Source organism: Poromitra crassiceps (genome assembly GCF_964638095.1).
Source record: "Poromitra crassiceps genome assembly, chromosome: 20".
Taxonomy (NCBI): Eukaryota; Metazoa; Chordata; class Actinopteri; order Beryciformes; family Melamphaidae; genus Poromitra; species Poromitra crassiceps.
In genome coordinates this window covers 21,002,081-21,027,481 of record NC_139637.1, presented here as the reverse complement: position 1 = coordinate 21,027,481, position 25,401 = coordinate 21,002,081, and the positions used below count along the sequence as shown (strand labels likewise).

The window sequence follows — 25,401 nt, the reverse complement described above, 5'->3', positions numbered from 1 at the left end:
ATTTTCATTCAGATATCTTGAGGTGAGAGGTCAAGGGACCCCTTTGACAATAGTTTTTCCTTCACCAAAATTTAGCCTACTGTAACTTTGGAATGTTAGTTAGCCCCCCTTCCCGACAGACTGGTTGGTCCCAACGGAGGAGAAATGACCAATCAGGAGCAAGGGTTAAAAATAACTGTGTTCAAAATCAGTGTTGGCAGATATGCCTCTCGCGACACACCTGCAGTACCTCCACGCCCCATCAGGGGGCCGCAGCCCACACTTTGGGAATCACTTGCTATAGACGTTGTTTTGGTGAGTTATGTGCAGCCCTATTGCACGGTCCATGTGTTTTAAGGAACCCTGTATATGAGATGGAGGGAGCAGTGAAATGGAGAGAGAAAGAAACCCTCTCAGAGATGACAACACCTGCAATGAGAGACAGCAGCATTGCCACGGACACCAGACACTGGATGCAGGGGCGAAGAAGGGAGATGATGATAAATAACCCGCGCGGCGTGATTGGCAGGGTTTGTGAATATGATGGAAGATGAGGGGAAGAAAAGAGAGAACATCAAAAGGAGGGAGGAGGCGGAGCTATAGTACCCAGGGATGTTGGAACACAAATGGCGTTAATACTGAGAGAGGGGTGAGAGAGAGAGAGAGGGTGGAGACAGAGGTCTAGGTACCCAGGGTTGTTGTGCGTAGTACTGGGGCATTTGGCTCTGCTGCATGAGCTGGTCTGAGGGAGCTCCTTCCAGCGCCTGAGAGGGGGAGGGAGGGACGGATGGAAGGAGGCACAGGGGACGATAGGGAGGCATGTACAGAAGTGGGAGGAGATTGGGGGGTAGGAGTAGGCCAGGGGTTGGTTGGTATAAGGGATGGGGATGGAGATGATTGGAGGGGAATAAAACAGTAGTTAGTCATGAAGAATTCTGGAGTAACCAGGATCCAATCAGGAAGCTGCTGTGGAGGGAAACGGGTCAAGGATCCACTCAGGGCAAGTTTCAGGCACCAAATAATGCGTGAAGCAGAAACAAACACTACATGAGATCACACAAAAATACTCATGGCCCTCCATAGAGACACTGCATGAAATAGGCCACGCCCATCACAGGGGAAAAGCTCCGTTCATTTCCAAACACCAGCGTCATTTTCCTTGAATTAAACATAGCTAAAAGCTGTTGTGTGGTGGGGCTGCGCAGACAACAAATGTAAAAAATCACCAGTTAAAGTTTTTTTGTACTCCTGAGCAAAACAAGGAAGCCATTGAGAATTGGCGAGAAGAAAAATGTGGATCTAGCGGTCAAGGAAGTAAATTGGAGTGTTCATCTTCCGTATATACCATCTTTTTGTGCAACACGCAACGATGCACGCGACATAGGAGAACGCCAGGATTGGAGGAGGGGGTTTCTGTTTTCCCTCGTCTTGGGCGTGGCTTCTGAATGATGACGCGTTACGCAGTGTCTCTATGGCACATGATTGGACACTACGAGGCTCAAGTAGACAATATTTTTCAGCGATGTGTGTGTACGTGTGTGTTCCCTGTCCCATTTCTATCTATAAATAAATGCACACCACACTCACCGTGACCTGGAAGGGACTATTGGGGATGTGCTCGCCTCCGAAGCGGACACAGATGACATACTCGCCGGGCTGCGGCGCCGTGTAGAAGATGTCAAACGTGCCGTCCTCGTTCTCCACCACGTCCACGTCGAGCTCGGCGCCGTCCGGCGTGCACACGCTGCACGTCACCTTGCCTTTCCCGGCCGCCTTGGCGTCCACCGTGATCACCGTCTGCTCGCCGATCTGGATGGTCGGACCCACGCCGGCGCCTGAGGGGGACCCCCGAGACGAAAAAGGTCGGTATTGGCGGCGTGACGAAAATGTTGACGACGGTGGGGGGTCATGTTCAAGCATGCAGACGTGACACACACACACACTCGCATACATAAACAAGCATTCAAACACACCCACTCTCACACCATCCAACATGCACATTCCACAACCATAAGACCAGGTTTGAGTGGGATGAGATCCAGTCATGACAGTGTTATTTCTCCAGCTGTTATTATACCAATAAATCATACGTTATTCATCATAAAGTTTCCATGTAGCACTTTGAAACTATATTAGCCAGAATGCCATTCCACCATGCCATCAACTACCGGCTCCGTTAGTCCATTAGTCTGTCCACTAGAGGGTGAGAGGGAGACGGATAGTTATGAGAGAGCGAGACAATATAGAGAGGCAAAGCGACCGCCTACTTCCTGCTTCAGCACTGTACCAGAGATTTTCATCCGCCATTTATTTTCCCATAGATATTTCGTAAAATGCTTATAAAAATAGTTTTACTTGGTCAAACCAAATGGTTCAGATATATTTAGAATCGGGAGAGACCATAGAACATTTCGCTAAAACTTTAAAAAAAAAACATTGAAAAACTATTTTCTTTAAACCCGCATTTTTTTTAATGTTTTGGTCCGAGTGGAATGTTATGCGATCTCTCCTGTTTCTAAATATATATCTGAACCGTTTGGTCTGAACAAGTAAAATCATTTTTATAAGCATTTTACGAAATGTCTATGGGAAAATAAATGGCGGATGAAAATCTCCGGTACAGTGCTGAAGCAGGAAGTGACGTTCCACTTTGGCTCTCCGTAGGAAAACGGAGAGAGAGAGAAATGAGGCAGCAGAGAGAGAGAGAGAACCCGTTGAAAGGTGGTGCCACTATCCTGCATGCGGAGAGAGAGAGAGAGAGAGAGAGAGAGAGAGAGAGAGAGAGAGAGAGAGAGAGAGAGAGCAAAGTAGTTCTTCTCCAGTACAAACTCATTCTTTAGGCTTACCTAAACCGTGACCGCCGATTGAGACTGAGAGTAGGAACGGTGAGAAGCAGGGGAGCGGAAAACAAAACAAAAGTGACAAAAATAAAAGACAGTCAGGTGGGGGGGGCGTGGAGGGCGGTGAGAGGCAATCACTGTGCTCCAAACGGTGGTGGAGGAGGAGTGTGAAGCAGGGAGGGGGGGGGGGGTACATGTGTGTGTGTACAGTGGGGACCAGGGGGGGGTGTCACTAAGGAGCACAGCGTGAAGAACAAAACATACCAATGCAAGACAAAAAAATGACAAGATATGAGCGTCTACGTCTAGCCTAGCCCGAGGGATGGTATCTCAAAACGACTAGGCCCATATTTTCCACTACCATGTGATTTATCTTAAGTTAAAAGTTAAGTTATCCTTTATTTATCCCCATGCAGAAATTCATCCTCTGCATTTGACCCATCCTCTACTAGGAACCTTCCTAGAACTAGGAGCAGTGGGCAGCCACACAGTGCAGCACCCGGGGACCAACTCCATCCTTTGCCATTGCCTTGGTCATGGGCACTGACAGGAGTATATTAACCCTAAAGGTCCTTACACATCAAGAGCGATGCGAATATACGGCACGAAATTGCGATGCGAGTTTTGACCCACCTGTCAATCACAGCCACAGATGTGTACACGTCGGAAGCGAATTTCTGAAAAATCGACCGTGGTTCGAAAAAATAAACACCGCAATAACGCTGGGCGAAACTTCGCCGTTGGTATGCACGGTTGCATTGACTGATATAGGTTCGGAAAATATTATTGACGTGCGAATTAATCGCACGAAAAAAACGTGCTCGGTGTGTAAGGACCTTAAGATACATGTATTTTGGTGGTGGGAGGAAACCCACATGAACACGGGGAGAACATGCAAACTCAACACAGAAAGGACCTGGGATGGACCGGGGTTCGAACCCGGGACCTTCTTGCTGTGAGGCAACAGTGCTGACCACTGACCCCACCATGGAGTCTCCCTCTTTCAGTTGTTTTTCCTCTAAGGATATGCTATTTGTTTAGCATCCAATTGATTTATAATGGGAGATTATGCTTGAACTTTTATTAGAATTGTGACATTCATTATAACGCATCATAATTGTAACAGTGTCTGTTGCATTATTGTAACCGCAGCATTCATCATCATTGCATTATAACTATAACTCTTTCAAGACTGAAGAGAACGGCACCAAGAAAAATGTTTTGAGTTTTGAGTCAAGTTATAGTGGAAGACAACATTTAAGTGGGAGAATTATTACCTTTGCCAGGACTTCTGTGGCTCAGAAAATGAAACATTGGTATATGAACAACACTGAGCAGGACTTGTGTGTAGCCACATTTGCATTTGTTCATTCTACAAACACAATTAAAGGAACAGCTCACCCTAAAATCCGAAATACATATTTTCCCTCTCACGTGCAGTGCTATTTATCCATCTATATCGTTTTGTGTTAGTTGCCTGAGTTTTGGAGATGTCTGCCTTCTCTTGAATACAATGGAACTGGATGGCACTCGGCTTGTGGTGCTCAAAGTGCCAAAGAAATACATTTGATAAACTCAACAGCAATGTCTCTTTCCAGAAATCATGACCCCGTTACTCAAGACAATTCACAGACCTCGTTATGAGCAGTTTTATGGAGGAACTATTTTCTTTTGACCGAACTACACCCGCTAGCTGCTAGCTAGTTCCTACATGAGACTGCAAAAGAAAATAGTTCCTACATGAAACTGCTCATAACAAGGTCTGTGGATTATATTGAGTAACTGGGTCATGATTTCTGGAAAGAGACAATGCTGTTGAGTTTTTCAAATGTATTTTTTGGGTGCTTTGAGCACCACAAGCCGAGTGCCATCCAGTTCCATTGTATTGAAGAGAAGGCAGACATCTCTGCGGCCGATATCTCCAAAACTCAGGCAACTATCCCCAAAACGATATAGATGGATAAATAGCACTACAGGTGAGAGGAAAAATATGTATTTTGGATTTTATTGTGAGCTGTCCCTTTAACTAACAAAAACATGTACACCTATTGCACAGCACTCCTGTCCATTATAGTATATTTATGAACGGTGTCTGTCCTGTCCTGAACGTACCTGTGACGGTGCACTTGCTGGCGTCTCCGGTGGGCAGGGCCCTGATGCGGTAGGGAGAATATGGGATCTCGTCGCCGCCGTACTTGATGAGGATGGTGTAGCGGCCGGTCATGTCGGGCACGTAGGACACCAGGTAGGTGCCGTCTTGGTTGTCGCGGATGTTGGCCTTCTTAGGCTTCCCCTCTGGGTCCTGAGGGGCGAGAGAGGGGATGAGAGAGGGGATGAGAGAGGGGATGAGAGAGGGGATGAGAGAGAGAGAGTGTGTGTGTGTTTAGTGCTAGTGTTGCGATAGAGCTGCACAATTAATCACAATTCTAGGGCGGCTGTAGCTCAGGAGGTAGAGCGGGTCGTCCACTAATCACTTTGGATAAAAGAGGTCGGTGGTTCGATTCCCGGCTCCTCCAGTCTGCATGTCGATTCGAAGTGTCCTTGGGCAAGACAGTGAACCCCAAATTGCTCCCCTTGGTGTGCCAGCACCCTGCGTGGTAACCTGCCGCCATCGGTGTGTGAATGGGTGAATGTACCTACTGACAGTAAAGCGCTTTGGATAAAAGCGCTATATAAATGCAGGCCATTTACCATTCTATCCTCATAGTAAATAATTGTTCATATGGAAAGACTAGTATGTTATATTTGTCATAAATGACAGTTTCGACTGCCGACTTCCTGCAACCTGTGTGGAGCAAAGCGTTGGTGCGTTTTTAATTTTTGCTCATATGCATTATCCATATAATAAAGGCTTTTTAAACTTTTTCAATCACAAGAGTGCCTTGGTTGCTGCTTCTTCTTTTTCTGTCACCCAGTTCTACTTGCTGATAAGACGGACCAGGAATAATAATTGTGATTACAACCACCAATTTGCTCAGCCATAAAAATGCGGGGCTGTATATACTGTATGTACATCAGTGTATTTATGCATAGATGTATGTGTTCATATAGAGTGATGACGTGTGTAACTCACAGTGATCTGCACAGCCAGCAGTCCCTCCCCGGCGTCTTTAGCGTCGATGGTGAACTCGACGGGCAGAGAGGCGGGCACCCCGGTGGTGTTCAGGCCGGGTCCGCTGGCACGCACCTTGCTGGCATCATGGGTGGGCAGCACCTTCACCTTGTAGGGACTGACAGAGAGAGAGAGGCGGGGAGGAGAAGACAGAAGAGACATGTTGAAAGAAAAACAAAGAAACTGCAGAGTGGTATACATTCAGATAGTATAAAGCAGGGATACTCAACTTGCTTTGCCCGGGGGCCACTTTCATGAAATGATAGAGGGCCAGTTAATAAACAAACAATATAAATTTTTCTGTAGCGGATTGTAGGTTTTTGGGGTGTCAGCCGGAGTTTAGTCTGACAATGTTGTGTACACCGGATAGTTAGTTGGGTAGCAAGCAGACGGTGGTATTTGACAATTTAGCAGCTAAATCATAGATTATTGAAAGATATTCCATATTCCAGACTGAAATGCTATAACAGAAGTGGAGTATTGGCCAGAATGACATGAACATTTGGACACTTATTCAGCGGGTATCTTGCATGTTGCGGGCCGCAAGTTGAGTATCACTGGTATATAGAGATGGTTGAATGTTAATGATTGTACCTGCGTGGGATCTCTTCGTCAGCATATAGTACGTTGATAGAATAGGGGCCCTCTCTGGTGGGAACGTAGTTGACTGTGTGAGTCTGATCGCCATTATCCACCAACGCCACAGGCACCACCACTCCTATACACACACACAGAAAAAAGTTAAATACCAAGCAGTGCTTAGATGCTTGTGTATTAAGATTTCTCTCTCTCTCTCTCTATGTGACTGTCACAGAAAGACACACACAATCTTACCTTTGGGGCCCTGTACACGGACCTGCAGTGGGGCCACTCCAGCTTTGGAGGCGTCCACTGTGAATAACTGAGGGATATTGGCTCTGACGTTGGTACCCAGGCCGGGACCCTGGCACTTCACCTTGCTGCAGTCCACTGTGTCACTGACTGGCACCGAGAATGGACTGCCTGCACAGACAGACACAAGAGGAGTTAGAACATAGAACAACAAAGCGTCCTGGGCAGGGCATGTAGAAACGCCTATAACAAAGAATATAATGAAAATGACATATCACATACAAAAGACATTAAACACACAGAGAGGCCATATACACCTGGCGTTAACATGTGTTTTCTGTGATCAGATTGCAATCAGATTGTGTTTTATCACTTGAAAGTACAGGTGTAAACACCCCCAAAAGGCATTGAAGAAGGATTGCAATCTGATCGGCCAAACCACCTCCGGAGGTGGTCAGGGATGCATTGTGTACACATTGAACACAAGTGTAAATGCAATGTGTCCTCTCAATCTGGATACAGCAACTGTATGCGGAATGAGAGGACCCCCATTTCTGCCATCAGATTGCAATCAGATTGCAATCTGATGGCAGAAAACGCATGTTAACGCCAGGTGTAAATGGCCTCAGATTGACATCAGTACCTGTGATTGGCTGTCCTCCGTAGGTGATGTTGAGGTTGTATGTGCCAGGCTCATAGGGGATGTATTCCACGCTGCAGCTGCCATCCTTATTATCAGTGCAGGACATTTTGGCCTCCGATGGACCCTCCACTGCCAGGCCAAGACCACCAGTACCTGCCCCCCTGCAGAGAGACAAATAGGTCATTACAGAGATGCAGTGAGGTGAAGAAACACCTGCTAGGATGTTGGTAACCCACATACTTTTAAATGCTCAGTAAAACATATTTAAGAATCCATTTTCTATATTTGTCACGTTGCCAAGTTTTACATATTTGGTTGGTGCATTAGTTACCAAGCAGCTGAATATCTCCTGTATATTAAATCACAACAATTTAAATTGGTATGGCAAATTAATTTGTGACCCAAATTTCATGGGGCTTTTTCAATGCCAAAGCTTTCATAATGCGTTTGTGTCACTTACCGGGTTTCGACTGTGAACTTGTTTGGTTTGTTGGTGATGCCGCCCTTCAGGCCAGGGCCGTGCACTCGCACACGTCCCGGGTCGCAGCCCTCCGTCACAGGAACCCGGAACGGACTCTTAGGCACTGGAGAGCCAGCATAGGCAACCTCCACATTGTGGGGTCCTGAAGCATGCACAACAATGTAACACTAATTATGGACAATTCATCATGTAGAAAACAGTGTATTTCATAATATTAGAATACTGTTATAATGGTAATACTGAAACATTTTATTTCACTTAGAGAGGTGCCCTCTGTAGTGTGGATGCTGTGGTAAGATGCCAAAAGTGAATCGAAATGTGTTCATCAAATCATAAATCGCGCAACCCGTGCTGACTCCGCCAAACCTCTCATCTCTACAGATGTGGGTACAGGTATGTCGACGCCCACTCACCTTCCTCATAGGGAGTGTACTCAACGTTGTAGGTTCCATCTCCGAGGTCGGTGATCATGGTATCCGTGCGGCTGCCAGAGGGGTTGCTGATGAGGGTTTTGATGTGGTCGCCTCCCTTCTGTGTGAGAGCGCGGGCGTCCACAGTGAAGTCTGTGGTCGCTTCACGGAAAACACCTGAAAATGCAGGACAGGGAATTTATACAGCGTGACTACAGGTGGAAACCACCTACAAAATAACACAGGAGGAGATATCGAATGAGAGCGGATTAAATTAAATGATTAAATTATATTTGAGCTATTTAAATTTTCTATTTAGATTTTTAACCCGCTTTCCATCATTACAATGTTGGTAATAGAGCTCTGCAGTTGATTCCAGGCACTTCCCTCTCAAAATTAGGCAAAACCAGAGCAATTTAGAGAGAGAGTGGCGTCAGCGGAGGACCAAAATGAGTGACGCATTAGCCAATGAACAGCCAGGAAGGGGTCTTGCGCTACTTTTGAATGCTAAAATAAAGCTGATAATGTACAATTTGATTCTAAAAAAAAAAAAAAAAAAATCAAAGCACAACACAAACTGTCCATTTTGCTGCAACTCGACAGTGCTGCTTAATCCAGGACCTTACTTCCTGGAACTCTTGAGAGTAAAAAACTGGTCCATTGGAGTGAACGGAGATGTCGCGACTCTTCTATATACACGGCTCTGGGCAAAACAGATGTTCTGCTCGAGGGCAGCTCTTCAAACTACATATTGTTTATTTAGATTTTTTTCTGTTTGCACACATCCACAGCGAATCGCATCGAGAGCTTTGAGAGCGTTAAAGACCCATGCCAGCTGGGGGGGCGGAGTTTCTGCAAGCAGACGAGCGTGGATTTCTCGGTGCAGGAAACACAGAGAAGGTAAACACTGTCCATCTGCTTATATTACCGACATTATAATGATACAAAGCGGGTTGAAAATCAGCAAAGCCTTCCTTTAAAGTCTCAGTAGCAGGTTATACACCAACAAACAATGACACAAACATAATCCCACCCCCCTTACATTTGCCCTCCACTCCGGGTCCGAACACACGGACTCCGCTGGCGTCGACCGCGGGCTCCACGGTGAGCCGAGCGGGGAAGTTTGGCACATCCTGGCCACCGTAGCGGATGGTGAGAGTGTAGGAGCCGGGGTAGAGAGGGATGTAGGTGATGGTGTAGGTGCCGTCTCCGTTGTCCTGGATGTGGACCTCAGCCTCTGTCCCGCTGTCAGAGATGATCTCAATGGTCAGCTCGGCCGGACCGGCATTGGTACAGTCCACCACGAACTCCCCCGTCTCCCCGACCTTGGCGCGCTCCAGACCTGGGCCAGAGCAACGCACCTGGGAGGGGAGAGATGAATGAATTAAGGAGAGGACATGTGCTATACTGAGTGCTGGTGAACACTTACAGTATAGCAGGAAAGTGACACGATTCAATGGTATATGACAAACAAAACAAACTAAAACTATTACAAACATAAAGACTAATGTAACATACAGATACTGTCAATGTCTGGCAGATGCCTTGTATCTACAAAATGCTATTTTCCATTTCTTAACAGAATTCACACAGTAGATGGCGTCAATATACAGAAAATGTTCATGATCCTGACACTGAGCCAAACCATTATAAATGCATTAAAACGTATGTAAAAATGTAAAAGATAAAATAAAAATAAAAATGCATGGCTGTTAATGGGGAAATTATCCAGTTTTTCAATCACTCATAAGTACAACAATATTTTGTAGTTTGTAGGAAAGCTATAAGACAAATCTGTTTATTATTATGCATTGTGTGATAACATTCATTAACGGTAACCAATAACTGTAGCTTACCTTGGAGGGGTCTGTGGCAGGGTAGGCTGTGGGGGTGTAGGGGGATCCGGGGACGGGAATGCCATCATAGGTCAGCTCAACCTGGTATGGTCCCACGTCCCGGGGGATGAACTTCACCTGACTGGTCTCTGGGCTCAGCCCTGGCTCCACCTGGAACAGGAAATATCAGTGGAGTTATACATGCATACATACATATATTATGTTGTTGCTTCTGACTTCTGAGGAAATAAGATGCCGTACCTTGCTGGTCACTGGCTTGCCTGCTGGACTAGTCACCTTGGCGCCGACCTTGCCCTGACCACCAGCACCCTTTGACTTCACAGTCACTTCCTGGTCCTTGCCTACAGTCATCTCTACAGAGACACACACAGAGAGGCAGTTTAGGCAGACAGATTGATTTAATGTAGATGCAGACATTCCAGAGAGAGAGAGGAAATACCGTTTAGTTTTTTTTAAGGCCAATACTGAAATCGATGTTGAAATGAAATGAAATTGAAATTGAATGAAACCAATATTGCAAATAAATTAGATCATTTCCATGCCAAAAAGTTACAAGGATTCAGTTTTTCACCCCTGAATTCTATTCTTGTAAGGTTGGAAAAGCCAGGATACACCAGGGTAGTAATAATAAGATTGACTTGTTTGGATCCAAATGCTGCATTAGAATCAATTCAGATTAAAGGGCTTCCAAAAGACAATGTAATATTAATCAATCATTCATACAACAGAAATAGGTAATAAAACTGACATATCGGACAGAGGTAGATGACTGGTTGATTTTTTAATAAAAAAGGCCAATATTGGACCTTAGTATGTATTGATGTAAGACAGTGAAGACAGGGAGGACATACTGTCAGGCAGGCCCGTGACGTTGATCTTGCTGAGGTCCACTGTGGGCGCCACACCAACGTTGAAGGGGCTCTTAGGGATCTGATCTCCTCCATAGGTCACAGCCAGTCCCAAAGGACCCTGGGACAGGAAGGGGAGGAGTTACACTGCTGTGGTCGCACATTTCATCATGATTTAGGATAAGGTGGATGATGCGATTATCAGACGATCTTGCAGGTTTTCGGGAAAGCCAAATTTAAGCCCTTTTGTTAGCCGTCGTACCTGCTGCACAGGAGTGTATTTGACAGTGTGCGTGTTGTCGTACCTGCTGCACAGGAGTGTATTTGACAGTGTGCGTGTTGTCGTACCTGCTGCACAGGAGTGTATTTGACAGTGTGCGTGTTGTCGTACCTGCTGCACAAGAGTGTATTTGACAGTGTGCGTGTTGTCGTACCTGCTGCACAGGAGTGTATTTGACAGTGTGCGTGTTGTCGTACCTGCTGCACAGGAGTGTATTTGACAGTGTGCGTGTTGTCGTACCTGCTGCACAGGAGTGTATTTGACAGTGTGCGTGTTGTCGTACCTGCTGCACAGGAGTGTATTTGACAGTGTGCGTGTTGTCGTACCTGCTGCACAGGAGTGTATTTGACAGTGTGCGTGTTGTCGTACCTGCTGCACAGGAGTGTATTTGACAGTGTGCGTGTTGTCGTACCTGCTGCACAGGAGTGTATTTGACAGTGTGCGTGTTGTCGTACCTGCTGCACAGGAGTGTATTTGACAGTGTGCGTGTTGTCATACCTGCTGCACAGGAGTGTATTTGACAGTGTGCGTGTTGTCGTACCTGCTGCACAGGAGTGTATTTGACAGTGTGCGTGTTGTCGTGGTTGTTGATGATCTCAAAGTCCTTGATGGCCTCGGCTTTGATCGGGCCGCTGAAGCTGCAGTCCAGCTTGGCCTTGCCCGCTCCCTTGGTGTTCACAGTGAAGTGAGTCGGCTTGTTCAACTCAACACCTGAGAGCGGGAGAAAGAGAGAAAGAGAGAGAGAGAGAGAGAGAGAGAGAGAGAGGGGGGGGGGCAGGGGCAGAGAGAAAGAGAGGGGTGGAGAGAGAGAGAGATAGAGAGGGAGGGGAGAGAGATATAAATAATGTGAGTTTAATTGTTGAGGTCCAAACCAACTTGCCCCATGTCACCACAAGTGGGGGGATGAGGGGCACCACCCTAAACTGCTATCGACTTCATCTTCTCTGGCAAACGCACACTAAGGAGTACTACATCTCAACAAGTCATGTGACTTCATGCCACGTGCTTGTCATGTGACTTTGCTGGTGTGCATTTATTTGCCAGAGTTACTTCTTGTTGCACTCATTACAACTGAAAACTGTTTGGATGAAGACCGAAATGTCTTGTTTCTCCATTCTTTATAGTCCAGTGTAAAAAAATTAAAATAAAATCCTTTTTAAACTTTCTATCACCTGGATGTTTTAAAAAGAACATCCACAGACCGGTCTTAACACAATAACACAACAGTTATTCAGCCTAGCTCTTTCCTGGGAAAAATCATCTCACATAGAGGAAGTGATGTGTTTTACATTTCCAGCAGCAGCAACATCGGTTTGTTTGGAATAAACAGACAAACTGGCTGGTAACAAAGATGGTCTATACAAAAGATGACTCATTACAAACTGCGCCAACAATGGTATGCAATGGTATACACTTCCTGTCTTCTATAGAGACACTGCATGAAATAGGCCACGCCCATCACGGGGGAAAGCTCCGTTAATTTCCACACACCAGCGTCATTTTCCTTGAATTAAACATAGCTAAAAGCTGTTACAACAAATGTAAAAAATCGCCAGTTAAAGTATTTTTGTACTCCCGAGGAAAACAAGGAAGCCATTGAGAATTGGCGAGAAGAAAAATGTGGATGTTGCTGTAAGTTGGAGTGTTCATCTTCCGTATATACGACCTTTTTGTGCAACACCCGACCATGCACGCGACATAGGAGGTTTTCCCCCGTTTTGGGTGTGGTTTCTGAATGATGACGCGCTCCGCAGTGTCTCTATAGTTAGTTTATTATTGCAGTGTGTAGAGTAGATCTTTCACACAGGAGGCTTCATAAACAGATCATACAGTTTGTGTGTGCATGTTCTTACCACTGCGGCTAAGTCCTGGTCCCTCTGCCTTCACTTTGCTGGCATCATGCGAGGGGTCCACCTTGATCCTGATGGGAGTCATTGGAATGGCCTAGACACCACAAACACAAGGAAAACTGTCATCAAACACAAACGCACACATTGTAGCAAACACAAACATTGTAGCAAACACAAACACAGCATGATCAAAAAGCATATCTCTCACACACACACACACAAACAAAGACACACACCTGGTCAGCGAACAGAACCATGATGGTGTAGCTGCCTGCTCCAGGAGGAGTGTATTTGACGGTGAAGGTGTCGTTGTCGTTCCTGATGATGTCGAAGTCGATGTCGGCCTCGGCGGGTCCCACCACACCGGGGGCGCACTTGATCCCTATGCTGATGTCACCTGAAGAGGAGCGAGGAGGAAACACATTTAAATACACCAGTCCACTCACTGTCCCATCTATCTACAGCCATCCAAGGGTGAGCAGACGTCCCAAAGAATCCAGCACAGTCCCGAATTACATGTCCCAGGATCCTGAATCCTCCCTGTCCCAAAAATGAACCGTTATAGTAATAGATAATATGAACAAGCTGTTGGGCTGTGAGAGCTGTCTGTATGCTGTGAGACTCACTTACTTCAAGGCAAAAATGCTTTTAATAATTTTAATTTAATTTGCTTTTAATTTAAATTTAATTTAATTTAATTTTAATTTATTTTTTAATTTAATTTTAATTTATTTTTTAAGCCACCAGTTTGAGTCATTGGTTCAGATGCAGTTACGTTTGAAATACAGCCTACTGGGAATTTGACTCATTCTCTCATCTGGTCACCCTAAAAGCCATTCATTTTTGCTTCTATTGTTGTAACCATTGATTAAATTCAATTGGGGAGAAAAAGCTGTTGAAATCAAAGCAGCCCATAATACTGATGAGAATGAAAAGGCAAAGCTAATTTTTAGCACCCGATATGCAATGTGTAACGTAACATAAGGTGACCGGGTTTCTGAGATGAAAACCGGGGGCATTTCCAGTTAGGCCGTCAATATATCATTAAAATATCCAATGTCGGTCAAAGGCACCGCTCCCTCAGGCAAGGCGTCGTGTCGTTTGCCCGCCTCCGGCGTCAGCACCGGCTGTTCGGCTGGGAGGTCCACATGCAGAGGGAGAGATTCGCTGGGCAGCACTTTCACCAAAATTGGTTTAAACAAATGAGTGGGACTATCAGAATTGACCAAATCAGCGGGGGGATGTTTACATTTACTTCCGGTTACCCCTGGAGTCCACACGTCGGCGGTGGACGGCACAAACTGACGTGTTGAAGACAAAAACAGACAAAGAAGACAAAAATGGTTCGTTCGTTGTTGTGTTGTTGTTTAATATCATTCATAACAACACTTTCACTAACGTTAGTGGAGACCAGACTATCTAATTTACCTGTTGGACCAGACCAGACCAGAGTAGACTTGAAGCTAAATTAAATTAACGCGGCGTCAGTAGCTCTGTCTGTAACGTTAGCTCTGTAGCTACGTTAACGAGTCTGCAAAAAAACTGTGAGTTTGACAGAGGTAAACAAACGTTATTAGCTAGCTAACACTACATAAAACAAACACAGAAGAAAGGCTAGATACGCCGGACAAGCATGTTTACCAACCGTTTGAACATTTAAATTGAAAGTAGTCGGCCGAAAACAACGAGAGGGTTTGACAGCATTTATTTGACCACATGCAAATTTAAACCTGCCGAAGTGGTACGCGGAAGTAATGTTGTTTACATGGTGACGTCACGGTGATTTGGTCTATAGAATGTCATTCTCCCTGTAATATGTTGATTAACATGCACTCAATAAATGAATAAAAACAAAAACAAACAACCCAAACAGGGACATTTCCGGGGCCAGGTCACAAACAACGGGGACTGACCCCGGAAAACAAGCACGTCTGGTCACCCTAGTAATGACACATTAAGGAGATAAAACGCATACTTCCAAAGAGAAAAGAACAAGCTTTGTAACTCATGTACACCTGTCAAAATCTTTTCATATGGTTTGTAAACTACCAACAGTGTATTGCAGTGTAGCCTACTGTAGCAGCTTATTGTATGAAAGAATATAAAACTGACGTTACCTTGACCAGCCTCTGCACAGTCGACGGTGAAATACGTTGGCTCAAAGGCCTTGAGGCCAGTCTTGGCCACTCCAGGTCCTGATACCTTCACTTTGTTAGGATGACAGCCTGCTCCTACAGTCATCTGTTGGGCCAAACCACAACAGTTAAAAGAGAGGTTTAGTATGATCGAAGCTAAGTTCAGCTTGAGAGCTAGCACTACATTTTTTATCCCATTTTTATCCCCCATTAGTGCTCATTTTAATTTATTTATCCTGGTTGCTGCTCCACCCTCTGTCGATCTGGGGAGAGCCGAAACTGGCTCCATGCTTCCTCCGAGACATGGGCAGTTAGCCAGCCGTTTCTTTTCACCTGACAGGGGAAGCTTCACCGGTAGGACATAGCACGTGGGAGGATCACGCTATTCCAACGAGTTCCCCCTCCCTCCGAACAGGCGCCCCTAACGACCAGAGGAGGCACCACTTCAGCGACCAGGATATTGCATGTTTTGGTGTGGGGTTCCTATATGAAGGAAACTCCCAGGGGGCACGGGGAGAACATGCAAACTCCATCACAGTCTTGCTTTTAATTCATCCGATTTGTGCAGCCCGAGTGAGTGAGTGTCTGTATTTGTATTTGTGTGTGTGTGTGTGTGTGTGTGTGTGTGTGTGTACACTAACCCTGAAGGGGCTGTCGGGGATGTTGACTCCTCCCCAGGAGACCATGACCGTGTGTTTGAGGGGTTTGCGTGGGGTGTAAGTACAGGTGTATGTCCCGTTGCCGTTATCTTTCACCTGGACGTCCATGGGCGTGCCCTCACCGTCCTGCAGAGCCACAGAGACAGGAAGTGGTAGGTGGAGTTAGGGGGGGAAATGGATATATATACTGATATATATACTGTAGGAAGGGTTGTAGAAGCAAAGTAAGGGCGGAGAGAGAGGGTGTCGTCATACCTGAGCAGAAACCTTCAGAGGGGCCTTCCCTCCCAGCTTGGCATCAACTGTGAACTCGGTTGGCTTTGCAACGCCCAGGCCGCTGCTCTGCAGGCCGGGACCGTAGGCCTTCACCTGGAGAAGAGAGAAGAAAAGAAAAACACATTCACAAAGCTTATCAGAAACACAGTTCTACATTTGAACGGCAGTTAACTTGTTTATTTTTTTGATCAAGTTATTTTCTGGTTCTTCTGGCATTTTCTCCCCAATTGTAGTTGGCCAATTCCCCCTGCTGTCCCGGTCATTGGTCCACCCCCTCTTGTCGATCATGGGGAGAGCAGTGGACTAGCACATGCTTCCTCTGATTCAGCCCCTTCCTTTCACCTGACTGGCAGGATGTAGCATGTGAGAGCATTACGCTATTTCCCCCCAGTTCCCCCCCCCCCCACGAACAGGAGCCCCCCCCGACCACCCAGAGGACGCGCTAGTGCAGGGTCCAGGACTCATACTCCATCGGTTTCCCACACACAGACACATAGGCCAATTGTGTCTGTAGGAACGTCTGACCAAGCTGGAAGTACCACTACCAGGAAGTGAACCCGGGTCTCTGCTGCGGTGGTAGGAGAGTGCTTCTACCTCTACACTACCTAGACACTCCCAAGTAAACGTCTTTCTATAACAAAATTAATTGCACAAAAACTAAACAAAAATGTCAGTTTTCTGTTGTACATTTTTGCGTAATCACACATATTGTGCAGCTGTGTCCACATCTCTATTGGGTGTGTGTGCCTACCTTGTCGGGGTGGAAGTCTTTTCCGGGTGGGTTGATGATCTCAGCCATGTAGGGAGAGTGCTGGATGTCCTCGTTGTTGCAGAGCACGTGCACGGCGTACTCCCCAGCCTCCGTCGGCCAGTAGCGCACGTCACAGGAGCCGTCGCCCTTGTCGTCGCACTCGATCTTGGCCTGAGACGGACCCTCCACCGAGAAACCTGGACAGACGGGGAACACAACGTCACGAAGAGCTGCAGAAAAGCTGAACTCACTAGCGGTGGGAATTGCAGAGTGAGGCCGTGTGTCGACTGGGCGTCTATTCCTGACATTTAAACGTTGGAAGTACGCTGGGGAAGGAAGCGCTGATCCGAGCGCACAATAATATGCAAGGAAGCAGATTGAAAATAACGTTAGCTCAGCAGCGGTAGCTAACAGCTAACAACACAAAGATATTCAGTGTCCAGCCAATCTGCTCCCACAATTGAGCCTTTCTGTCTCGGTTGTGATAGTTTCTCCATTAGTTGCATGAAACGGAGCACCCGACACCAGCGTCTTTCTGAAAAGTTCGGATATTTTCAGCTGGAATCACTCAGAGCCGGCGGACAAAAAAAGCCGGAGCGCTCTGAAAAAAAAGTTTCAAAAAAAGACGCTGGCTGCAGCGCACTTTCTCTAGACGTCCGTAGGCATCCGCATACGCTCTCTCCTCATTGGAAACAACTGAAAAAAGACACCGGAGCTTAGGAATAGACGCCATATGGACACACGGCCTAACCCCACGATACTATAACGATACTTGGCCCTCGATAATGATGCATCACGATACAGATTCTGCAATAATCAATACATTGCAGGAAATCTCAGGTACGATACATCACGATATCTGTAACTAAAGAGGAAAAAATATACCTAAAAAGCAGTAATTAGGTATTTATTCACAGAATTTACATGAAACAATGTACAGCAAAGTGCATACTGCACAGTGGCTCTTTAACAAACACTGACTGCAACTTGTCTACGACTCCAAGCATGAAATTAAAATGTTTAAAAAGGAAGGATACAAAATAATGCCCGAACAAAATCTTTTCAATCCATGCAAATTAAGTTGACAGAAAACTAAAACGCATCAATGAATGCAAAAAAACAACACGCACACATTTCAGGATAAATGTCACGATCTGGTATCACAACATGGTATCACAATATGGCACTAGTGTATCGCAAGAGGACCACGATCGATATATCAATTTTTGGTCCCACCCCTAGAGGTCACTGCTGAGTAGTTTATCGATGAGCAACGGAAGGTGCAACTTGGGAAACCTATTCAAACAAATGAGAAATTCTACTAAAAAATTGTATCGAGTGCGTGTTCACGTTCACCCTGCCGTTTTCCCTGGCTCACTCACCCAGTGTGCCTACGTTGTCTCCGACAGCCTCCACCACGAAATCGGCAGATTTTCCGACCACGCCTCCGTCCAGCCCGGGACCCCAAGCCCTCACCTTCTGTGGGCCGGCCTCGGTGCCGATCTTCACCTCGATGGGACTGAGCAGAGGTCAGAGGTCAAGTCACAATGACACGCTGATCTGATACAGAGGTGAACCGTAATATCTGTTACAGATGTGCAGTGTGAGATACTTCTATAACATAAGCTTGATTAATGATGGACTTTTGTGCGCACGTGTCCAGTACACCTTTTACCGTTCTTGCTCTTCTTTTTTTTACATATTACAAAGGAAGGAAATGTACTCACTTGTGAATACTAGAGATGCACCGATATCTACAGATATATACAGATATCGGTCTGATACTGACCCAAATTGCTGGATTGCTTTGGGTTATCGGTGACAATGGACTGATCCATTATTGGATACCATTATTTGAACAAATAACAATTCAGTACATTTATATCTATTATTTATTTGTTACATTTTGTTTGACAAAGTGAGCAAAGCAATGCTTTACACATACATATACATATATATAATATATATACAGTATATACACATACATACATATACAGCCATATGAAATCTGTTTTATATTTTTTTTTTCCAAATTTTGATTTATTTTTCCCCAAATTCAGTTTTTTCCATTTTAATTTTAATTTAGGTGTTAGGAGTGATATTTTTTGGCTCTCTCAGACAGACTCTTCGACATGTTTCTCAAGGTGAAAACTAAGTTGTGAGGTGCAGTAAGGGTCCCACGCAAGACCGACCCCCCCCTCAAAACACCCCAATCGAAAACTGAATCATTTCTCTACGCCTATTTTACAATTATGAAATGATTTAGGTTACTACAATAATTAGATCTACTTCTTATTTTGATAATTAGTCCTACTTTTATCAATTTCAGCCAAATTATGGAAAATTCTGCAATATTCCATGTTTTACAGTTCAATCCATTTTTATTACCAAATTCTGTGATTCCGTCCGTTTTTCCCGTTTTGTGGAAATCATATGGTTCTACTTAAGTAAAGCCTGATGTTGCCTTACACATAAACGAATGATCCCGGTCTCTTCCACACAGTGAGGCATACAGCTTATTACTTAAAACACTGGTATCGGATCGGTACTACCTTACCTTTAGTTATCAAGTAGAAGGTTTAATGATCAATGACTTTTTGCAGTCAAACAAGCGTAAGAGAGTGAGTGAGTGAGTGAGTGCGTGTACCTGCGGGGGATGTGCTGTCCTCCCCAGGTGATGGTGATGCTGTATGTTCCAGGTGTGGTGGGGTAATAGTCAAATCCGTACACACCGTCCCCTAGATCCTTCCTCTTACATGGCTCTTCAAGACCCTCTACACACGCGCGCACGCACGCGCACACACAAACACACACACACACACACACACATCAATGTCACATGCTTTTTTCTCTTTACTCCAACTTGCTCCTAATTTTACGACGCAAGGAAGGAAAAAGGAAACCAAAACACTGAAAATGTCAAACTCAAACTTTAAGCTCTGCTATATAAAACCCTTTTTCCCCCGTTTACTGCATCTTACTCCAAGATGGAATTGATAAGTAATAATAATATGAGACCCAACTTGAGGCTCAAGTTAAAACCGCTGGCGTTTTGGTAAAACAAAAAAACAAGAATCCTGCTTTTGTGTCACTCACTGGGGCCCTTGATGGAGACTTTGAGCTCCCCGGTGCCGGCTCCTTTAGTGTAGACCTTAAAGTCGGCCGTCTCCTTCACCCGCAGACCCTTCGGCTGCAGACCACGACCCTTCGCTCTACAGAGGCTGGGGTTACATGCTGTAGAGAGAGAGAGAGAGAGAGAGAGAAGAGAAGAGAGAGAGAGACACACACACAGACAGTCAGAAACAAGACAGATCAACAGAGACAGCTTTGAGTTATGTGCAGCACTCCAGCATCATGACCACATGTGATATAGCCGTGGTTTCAGCGGAGAGGAGAGGAATGAGGTGCGGGCTGAATAATATGAAAACAAAACAATTTCCATCTAGGGCAAATCCATCACGCTGAAGGGCCGCTGGAACCATCTCACTGCTTTTCTATTGTCCTTCTTCTTCTCCCCATCGCCTCCCTCCCTCTCTCTCTCTCTCTCTCTCTCTCGCTAACTGCTTATCCTCCCCGTGCATCTGAGCCTTAACAGCAACTTCATAGGCCACAGCCTTTAGCCCCCCCCCCACACACACACACACACAGCAAGTGGGGTGGCCATCGCACAGGAAGTGGGGTGGCCGCCATCACCCGGGGTGGAAGAAGTGTATAAAATAGGGAGCCGCTGAGTCACGGTCGGATCGGATGGACGGCCCCCTGCTGGCAGTTCAGGAAACCCCCACAGGAACAGAAGGACACAAACGACTGAAAGCTGGCACAACACACTGTACACATGCCAGTTACTGCTACAAAGTGTTTTCATGCGATAAGAAAAAGTTACATTTACGTTACAATTGACACATATTTTGATGTCAGGAATACATCTATATACTAAACGGGGCCTAACCACTAATGACAAATGATAGTGATTTATGAGAAATGGACACAGGTGTACCGTCTGTGCTAATATGATTTTCTCAGCTAAGTTGAAGAGGAATGTGATCAGGAGAACACACACACACAAAACAGGATATAACTCATCTTGTATTCGTGCGTAGATATATATATATATATATATATATATATATATATATATATATATATATATATATATATATATATATATAACAAGCTGAAAAATACCATTGTTGGTTTCAGGTCACCTTGGCTTTTAATTGACCTCCACATCGTTCAAGTTGCAGTTTGTACAAATTCTAATCATTAAAATCAATTAAAATGTGATCCTGAATTGAGAGGGATCAATAACTGAATGCATTCTCAGAGAAAAACAAAACAAAACAATAGAGCTATTAATGACAGTTATTGGTCTGGAAGTTTGGAGAAACAAAACTACAGCAGACATTCTAAATGAAAGCACCATTATGCCAAAAACGGATTAAAAATCAGTTGTTGTTTTTACAATTATTTGTTCTTGTGTTTAATTTAACCAGCTGATGGCGAGTAATAAAGCCCGACATGTTCCAGTGGCATTCACTTCATGGAAACATGATACCAACTTGCAGCTTAACGGTGGTATTATAGAAAATATTTGTGAAAGACTTTGCCGCACGTAAGGACAACTATTTCCACATGGGTTTGTTGAAGACTCCTAATATGGAGACAGAGTGCCGGGGATGTTTGAGTCAGTGTGGGCTGAGAGCTTTACAGACAGATGACACACGTAAGGACGTCCACAGACGGGAATTAGTCACAAGTAGGGACATGCAATTAGACACACACACACACACACACACGAGATGATCACAAGTCATTTTTTGCAAGTCAAGTCTCTGCGCTAGAGTCCAAGTCAAGTCTCAAGTCTTTTAGCTATAGTCAAAGTCAAGTCTCTGGTCACAAGTCCAAGTCAAGTCTCAAGTCTCTTATGGATGAGTGTTCTATCATCTGCTGCATGTCATCCAGTCTGCTTAGAACACTGCATAGCTCAAACTAAGGGTTTCAAAGCATGTACTGTATTATCCTCACTCCTTATCTATTAGAATACAGTAGCAGCAATGATTAGAGATGACATGAGTAGACATTTCCTTCATGTTAATGCACCAAAAAAAAAGAGGAAAAAAAAGAGAAAAAAAGATTGTTCACAAGTCCCCAAAGCTTCAAGTCCAAGTCGAGTCTCAAGTCTTTGAGGACGAGTCTCAAGACAAGTCTCAAGTCACTGTGTGTGTGACTTAAGTGTGACTCAAGTCCAAGTCTCAAGTCCCCATCTCTGACACACACACACACACACACACACACACAAAAAACACTTTTGCATGTTCAGTCGAACCCAAGTCCACAAGGGCACACATCAACTCAACACACACACGCACACACACACACACACACACACGCACGCACGCACGCACGCAGTGGGTACCCAAGAGAGATCCCAGGAAACAGGAAATGACAGCAGAAGGAAGAGGCTGTTCCAGAGAGAGGACAGATACCAGCAGGCTTCTATCAAAGAGAAGGAGGGAACGAGGGAGAGAGGAGAAAACTCAATCCAGTACAGAACAGTAGCAAAAACACACAAGACATTATGCAGAGTTCAACAGAGAACAGCAGAGAAAGGATAAAGGTGTAAAGAACTGTCTTTCAAACACTGTCACTCTTAAAAAAGGGACAGCTCACCCTAAAATCCAAAATACATATTTTCCCTCTCACCTGTTGTGCTTCTGCGAGCAGAAAATAGCTCTGATATGAGAGATTAACATTGGGAATCACTACTCAAATGTGATTGAGAAATCAAGTGTCTGTTGCAAATGTTTTGGAAAACCTAAATGACCTGAATGTTAGAGAAATCATGTGACTAAAAGACATTCAGGTGATGCAGCCTATAGGTTTCAGTGTTGACAGGACTTATTTCGACAGGGCTAATGCTAATAATGCTGCTAACTCGTGACCTTCTTGGCTAACAGGACGTCCTTACCCTCTCCCACGCTGACTGTGAAGGGGCTCTTGCTGATCTGCCCGCCGGCGAAGGTGACGTAGATGATGTGCTGGCCCTCCTGGGTGGGCTTGTAGGTGCAGCGGTAGCTGCTGTTGCCCTTGTCCTCGATGGTGCACTCCACCGTGTTCTTCTTACCGGCCGGGTCCATGATCACCACCTCCACCTCTCCGACACCAGCGCCTGGAAGGGAAGGGGGGGATGAAGCCATGTCCATTTCAATTTCTAACCACAGCCTATGACAGCTGAGAGGTGAGATGATGCTATGGTGGTTCTGATGTAACTCATAGGCGATAAATCAATCGATAAATCAATAAAAAAAAAACATCTACTTAAAGTCATCCTTCACCTCACTTCAGCTACCATAAAGACGCCAATAGGCGAAAATACATCACTATCATAAATTAACGTAATGGGTGCCAATCCCCACTAGGGGTGTCAAAATTAATCGTATAATCGATGCATCGCGATGCGGACGTGTGAATCGAAGACGGATGAATCGTAGAATCGTTTATGTTTAAATTTCTGTTGACATTCAGATTTTAAAGCACTTTCTAAGTAAAAAAGGGCCTTGATATTTATCTGACTGCCTGTATTAATTGATGAAAAAGTAGCCATGTGCAGTAATAACACAGAAAATTGAGGATTTGAGATGCAATATTTTGAACTGTATCGAGATGCATCGTGATGGATGGTGGAATCGAAGACCGATGAATCGTAATCGAATCGAAATAGTGAGGCCAGTGAAGATTCACAGCCCTAATCCCCACCCGCATCATCATTACCCGCTGTGTAGACATCGAAGTAGGTGGCCTTGTTGGCGATGTTTCCCGAGGGCTCCAGGCCGGGTCCCTGGGCCGTGGCCTTGCTGGAGTCTCCCTGGGCCATGCCCACCTCCACCTCGAAGGGACTCTTGGAGATGTGCTGCCCCGCAAACAACACAGTCACCTGGGAAACAGATATGACGGCGTGAGAACCACCATGGGAATAGTTTGCTGCCATATCACTGTCAAAACACTCCAAAAGGCTACAATCTAAAATGATCATTTTTTCATGGCCCATTGAGATGAAAGTGTTGGACATTAATGACTAGATCTAAAAGGCTTACCTTGTGCATGCCTGTCACTTTGGGGATGTAGAAGACCGAGTATGTGCGGTTCTTATCGTTGTTGGCTGTCACTTTAGCCTGGAGGGGGAGGGAAAAGACACTATAACACACAGATGGAGACTTGGACTTGAGTCGGACTTAAGTTGCACACACAGTAACTTGAGACTTGACTGGAGACTCATCCTCAAAGACTTCAGACTTGACTTGGACTTGAGGTTTGGGACTTGTGAACAATCTTTATTTTTTTTTATTTTTTTATTTTTTGGTGCATTTACATGAATGAAATGTGTACTAAAGTCATCCAAATCAATGCTGATACTGTATGCTAATAGGCTAGATAAATGTGTGAGGATAAGACAGTAGGCTACCTGCTTTGAAATCCTTTGTTTAGCTATGAAGAATAGAACGTTCATCCATAAGAGACTTGGACTTGTGACAAAAGACTTGGGACTTGACTTTGACTTGCAAAAATGTACTTGTGAGCATCTCTGCTATAACCACAAAGGCACAGGGTCCAGAGGTGAATAAAGGCAGCGCCTGTATGTAGATGTATAGGATTGTACCTCCTCTCGGTGTCCTGCAGGGTCCTCCACATAGACCAGCACCTCTCCCATTCCGGCGCTGATGGTCTCGACAGTGAACACGGCCTTCTTCATCACAACGTTACCAACAGGCTCAACACCTGGAGAGAGGCGGGACGGCAGGAGAGTTGAAAGCTGCAGGTAACCCGCATAGAGACATTGCATGAAATAGGCCACGCCCATCACGGGGGAAAGCGCTCCATTCACTCCCATTATACACCAGCATCATTTTCCTTGAATTAAGCATAGCTAAAAGCTGTTGTGTGGTGGGGCTGTGCTGTCAAGCTGTCTAGCTGTCAAGGAAGTAAGTTGGGAGTGTTCATCTTCCGTATATATGATCTTTGTGTGCAACAAGCGACCATGCACGCGACATAGCAGAACGCCAGGATTGGGGGGAGAATTTTTGTTTCCCCCCGTTTTGGGCGTGGTTTCTGAATCACGACACGCTCCGCAGTGTCTCTATAATGCATGAAAGTGTCGCTGTTTTACATCTATGCTTTACATTGAAGCATTTATTTGAGTGTTATCCAAAACGACATACAATGGGTGCAAGAGTAGAATAAGCTTAAATTCCTGTGTGTTTTAAAGCAGTGTTTCTCAACATGTGGTGCGGGGACCACCAGGGGTACTTGAGGGGGTTCCAGGGGGTCCCCAAGCAAATTCATGAATGAAGTGTTAAACTCCCGCATTATTTCATTTACAAGAAGTGAACACAATTACGGTAGTCTTAGAGAATATAGCAGAATGACTGTTTTGATCATAGTTTCACTGTTAT

The 25,401-nt window shown here is 45.2% G+C and overlaps 1 protein-coding gene across 2 annotated transcripts in view; it reads right to left on the bottom strand.

Annotated features, from left to right (window-relative positions):
- Positions 1–25,401, bottom strand: part of flna (filamin A, alpha (actin binding protein 280)) — a 71,715-nt gene that overhangs the window by 16,496 nt on the left and 29,818 nt on the right. Inside the window, exons 5-32 of one of the 2 annotated variants that reach the window (XM_083656389.1) lie at positions 24,609–24,727; positions 24,046–24,123; positions 23,723–23,885; positions 22,920–23,120; positions 20,048–20,185; positions 19,599–19,725; positions 18,334–18,470; positions 16,952–17,148; positions 16,180–16,293; positions 15,907–16,050; positions 15,248–15,371; positions 13,367–13,527; positions 13,134–13,224; positions 11,822–11,991; positions 11,004–11,121; positions 10,393–10,505; positions 10,153–10,302; positions 9,339–9,657; positions 8,300–8,473; positions 7,866–8,028; positions 7,406–7,566; positions 6,766–6,933; positions 6,526–6,649; positions 5,893–6,049; positions 4,932–5,121; positions 2,826–2,849; positions 1,567–1,814; positions 669–743 (exon numbers count right to left, since the gene is read on the bottom strand). In XM_083656389.1, coding sequence (XP_083512515.1) covers positions 669–743; positions 1,567–1,814; positions 2,826–2,849; positions 4,932–5,121; positions 5,893–6,049; positions 6,526–6,649; positions 6,766–6,933; positions 7,406–7,566; positions 7,866–8,028; positions 8,300–8,473; positions 9,339–9,657; positions 10,153–10,302; positions 10,393–10,505; positions 11,004–11,121; positions 11,822–11,991; positions 13,134–13,224; positions 13,367–13,527; positions 15,248–15,371; positions 15,907–16,050; positions 16,180–16,293; positions 16,952–17,148; positions 18,334–18,470; positions 19,599–19,725; positions 20,048–20,185; positions 22,920–23,120; positions 23,723–23,885; positions 24,046–24,123; positions 24,609–24,727 — 4,148 coding nt within the window. The remainder of the gene's footprint in view (positions 1–668; positions 744–1,566; positions 1,815–2,825; positions 2,850–4,931; positions 5,122–5,892; positions 6,050–6,525; positions 6,650–6,765; positions 6,934–7,405; positions 7,567–7,865; positions 8,029–8,299; positions 8,474–9,338; positions 9,658–10,152; positions 10,303–10,392; positions 10,506–11,003; positions 11,122–11,821; positions 11,992–13,133; positions 13,225–13,366; positions 13,528–15,247; positions 15,372–15,906; positions 16,051–16,179; positions 16,294–16,951; positions 17,149–18,333; positions 18,471–19,598; positions 19,726–20,047; positions 20,186–22,919; positions 23,121–23,722; positions 23,886–24,045; positions 24,124–24,608; positions 24,728–25,401) is intronic. The other variant, XM_083656390.1, reaches the window with a different exon arrangement.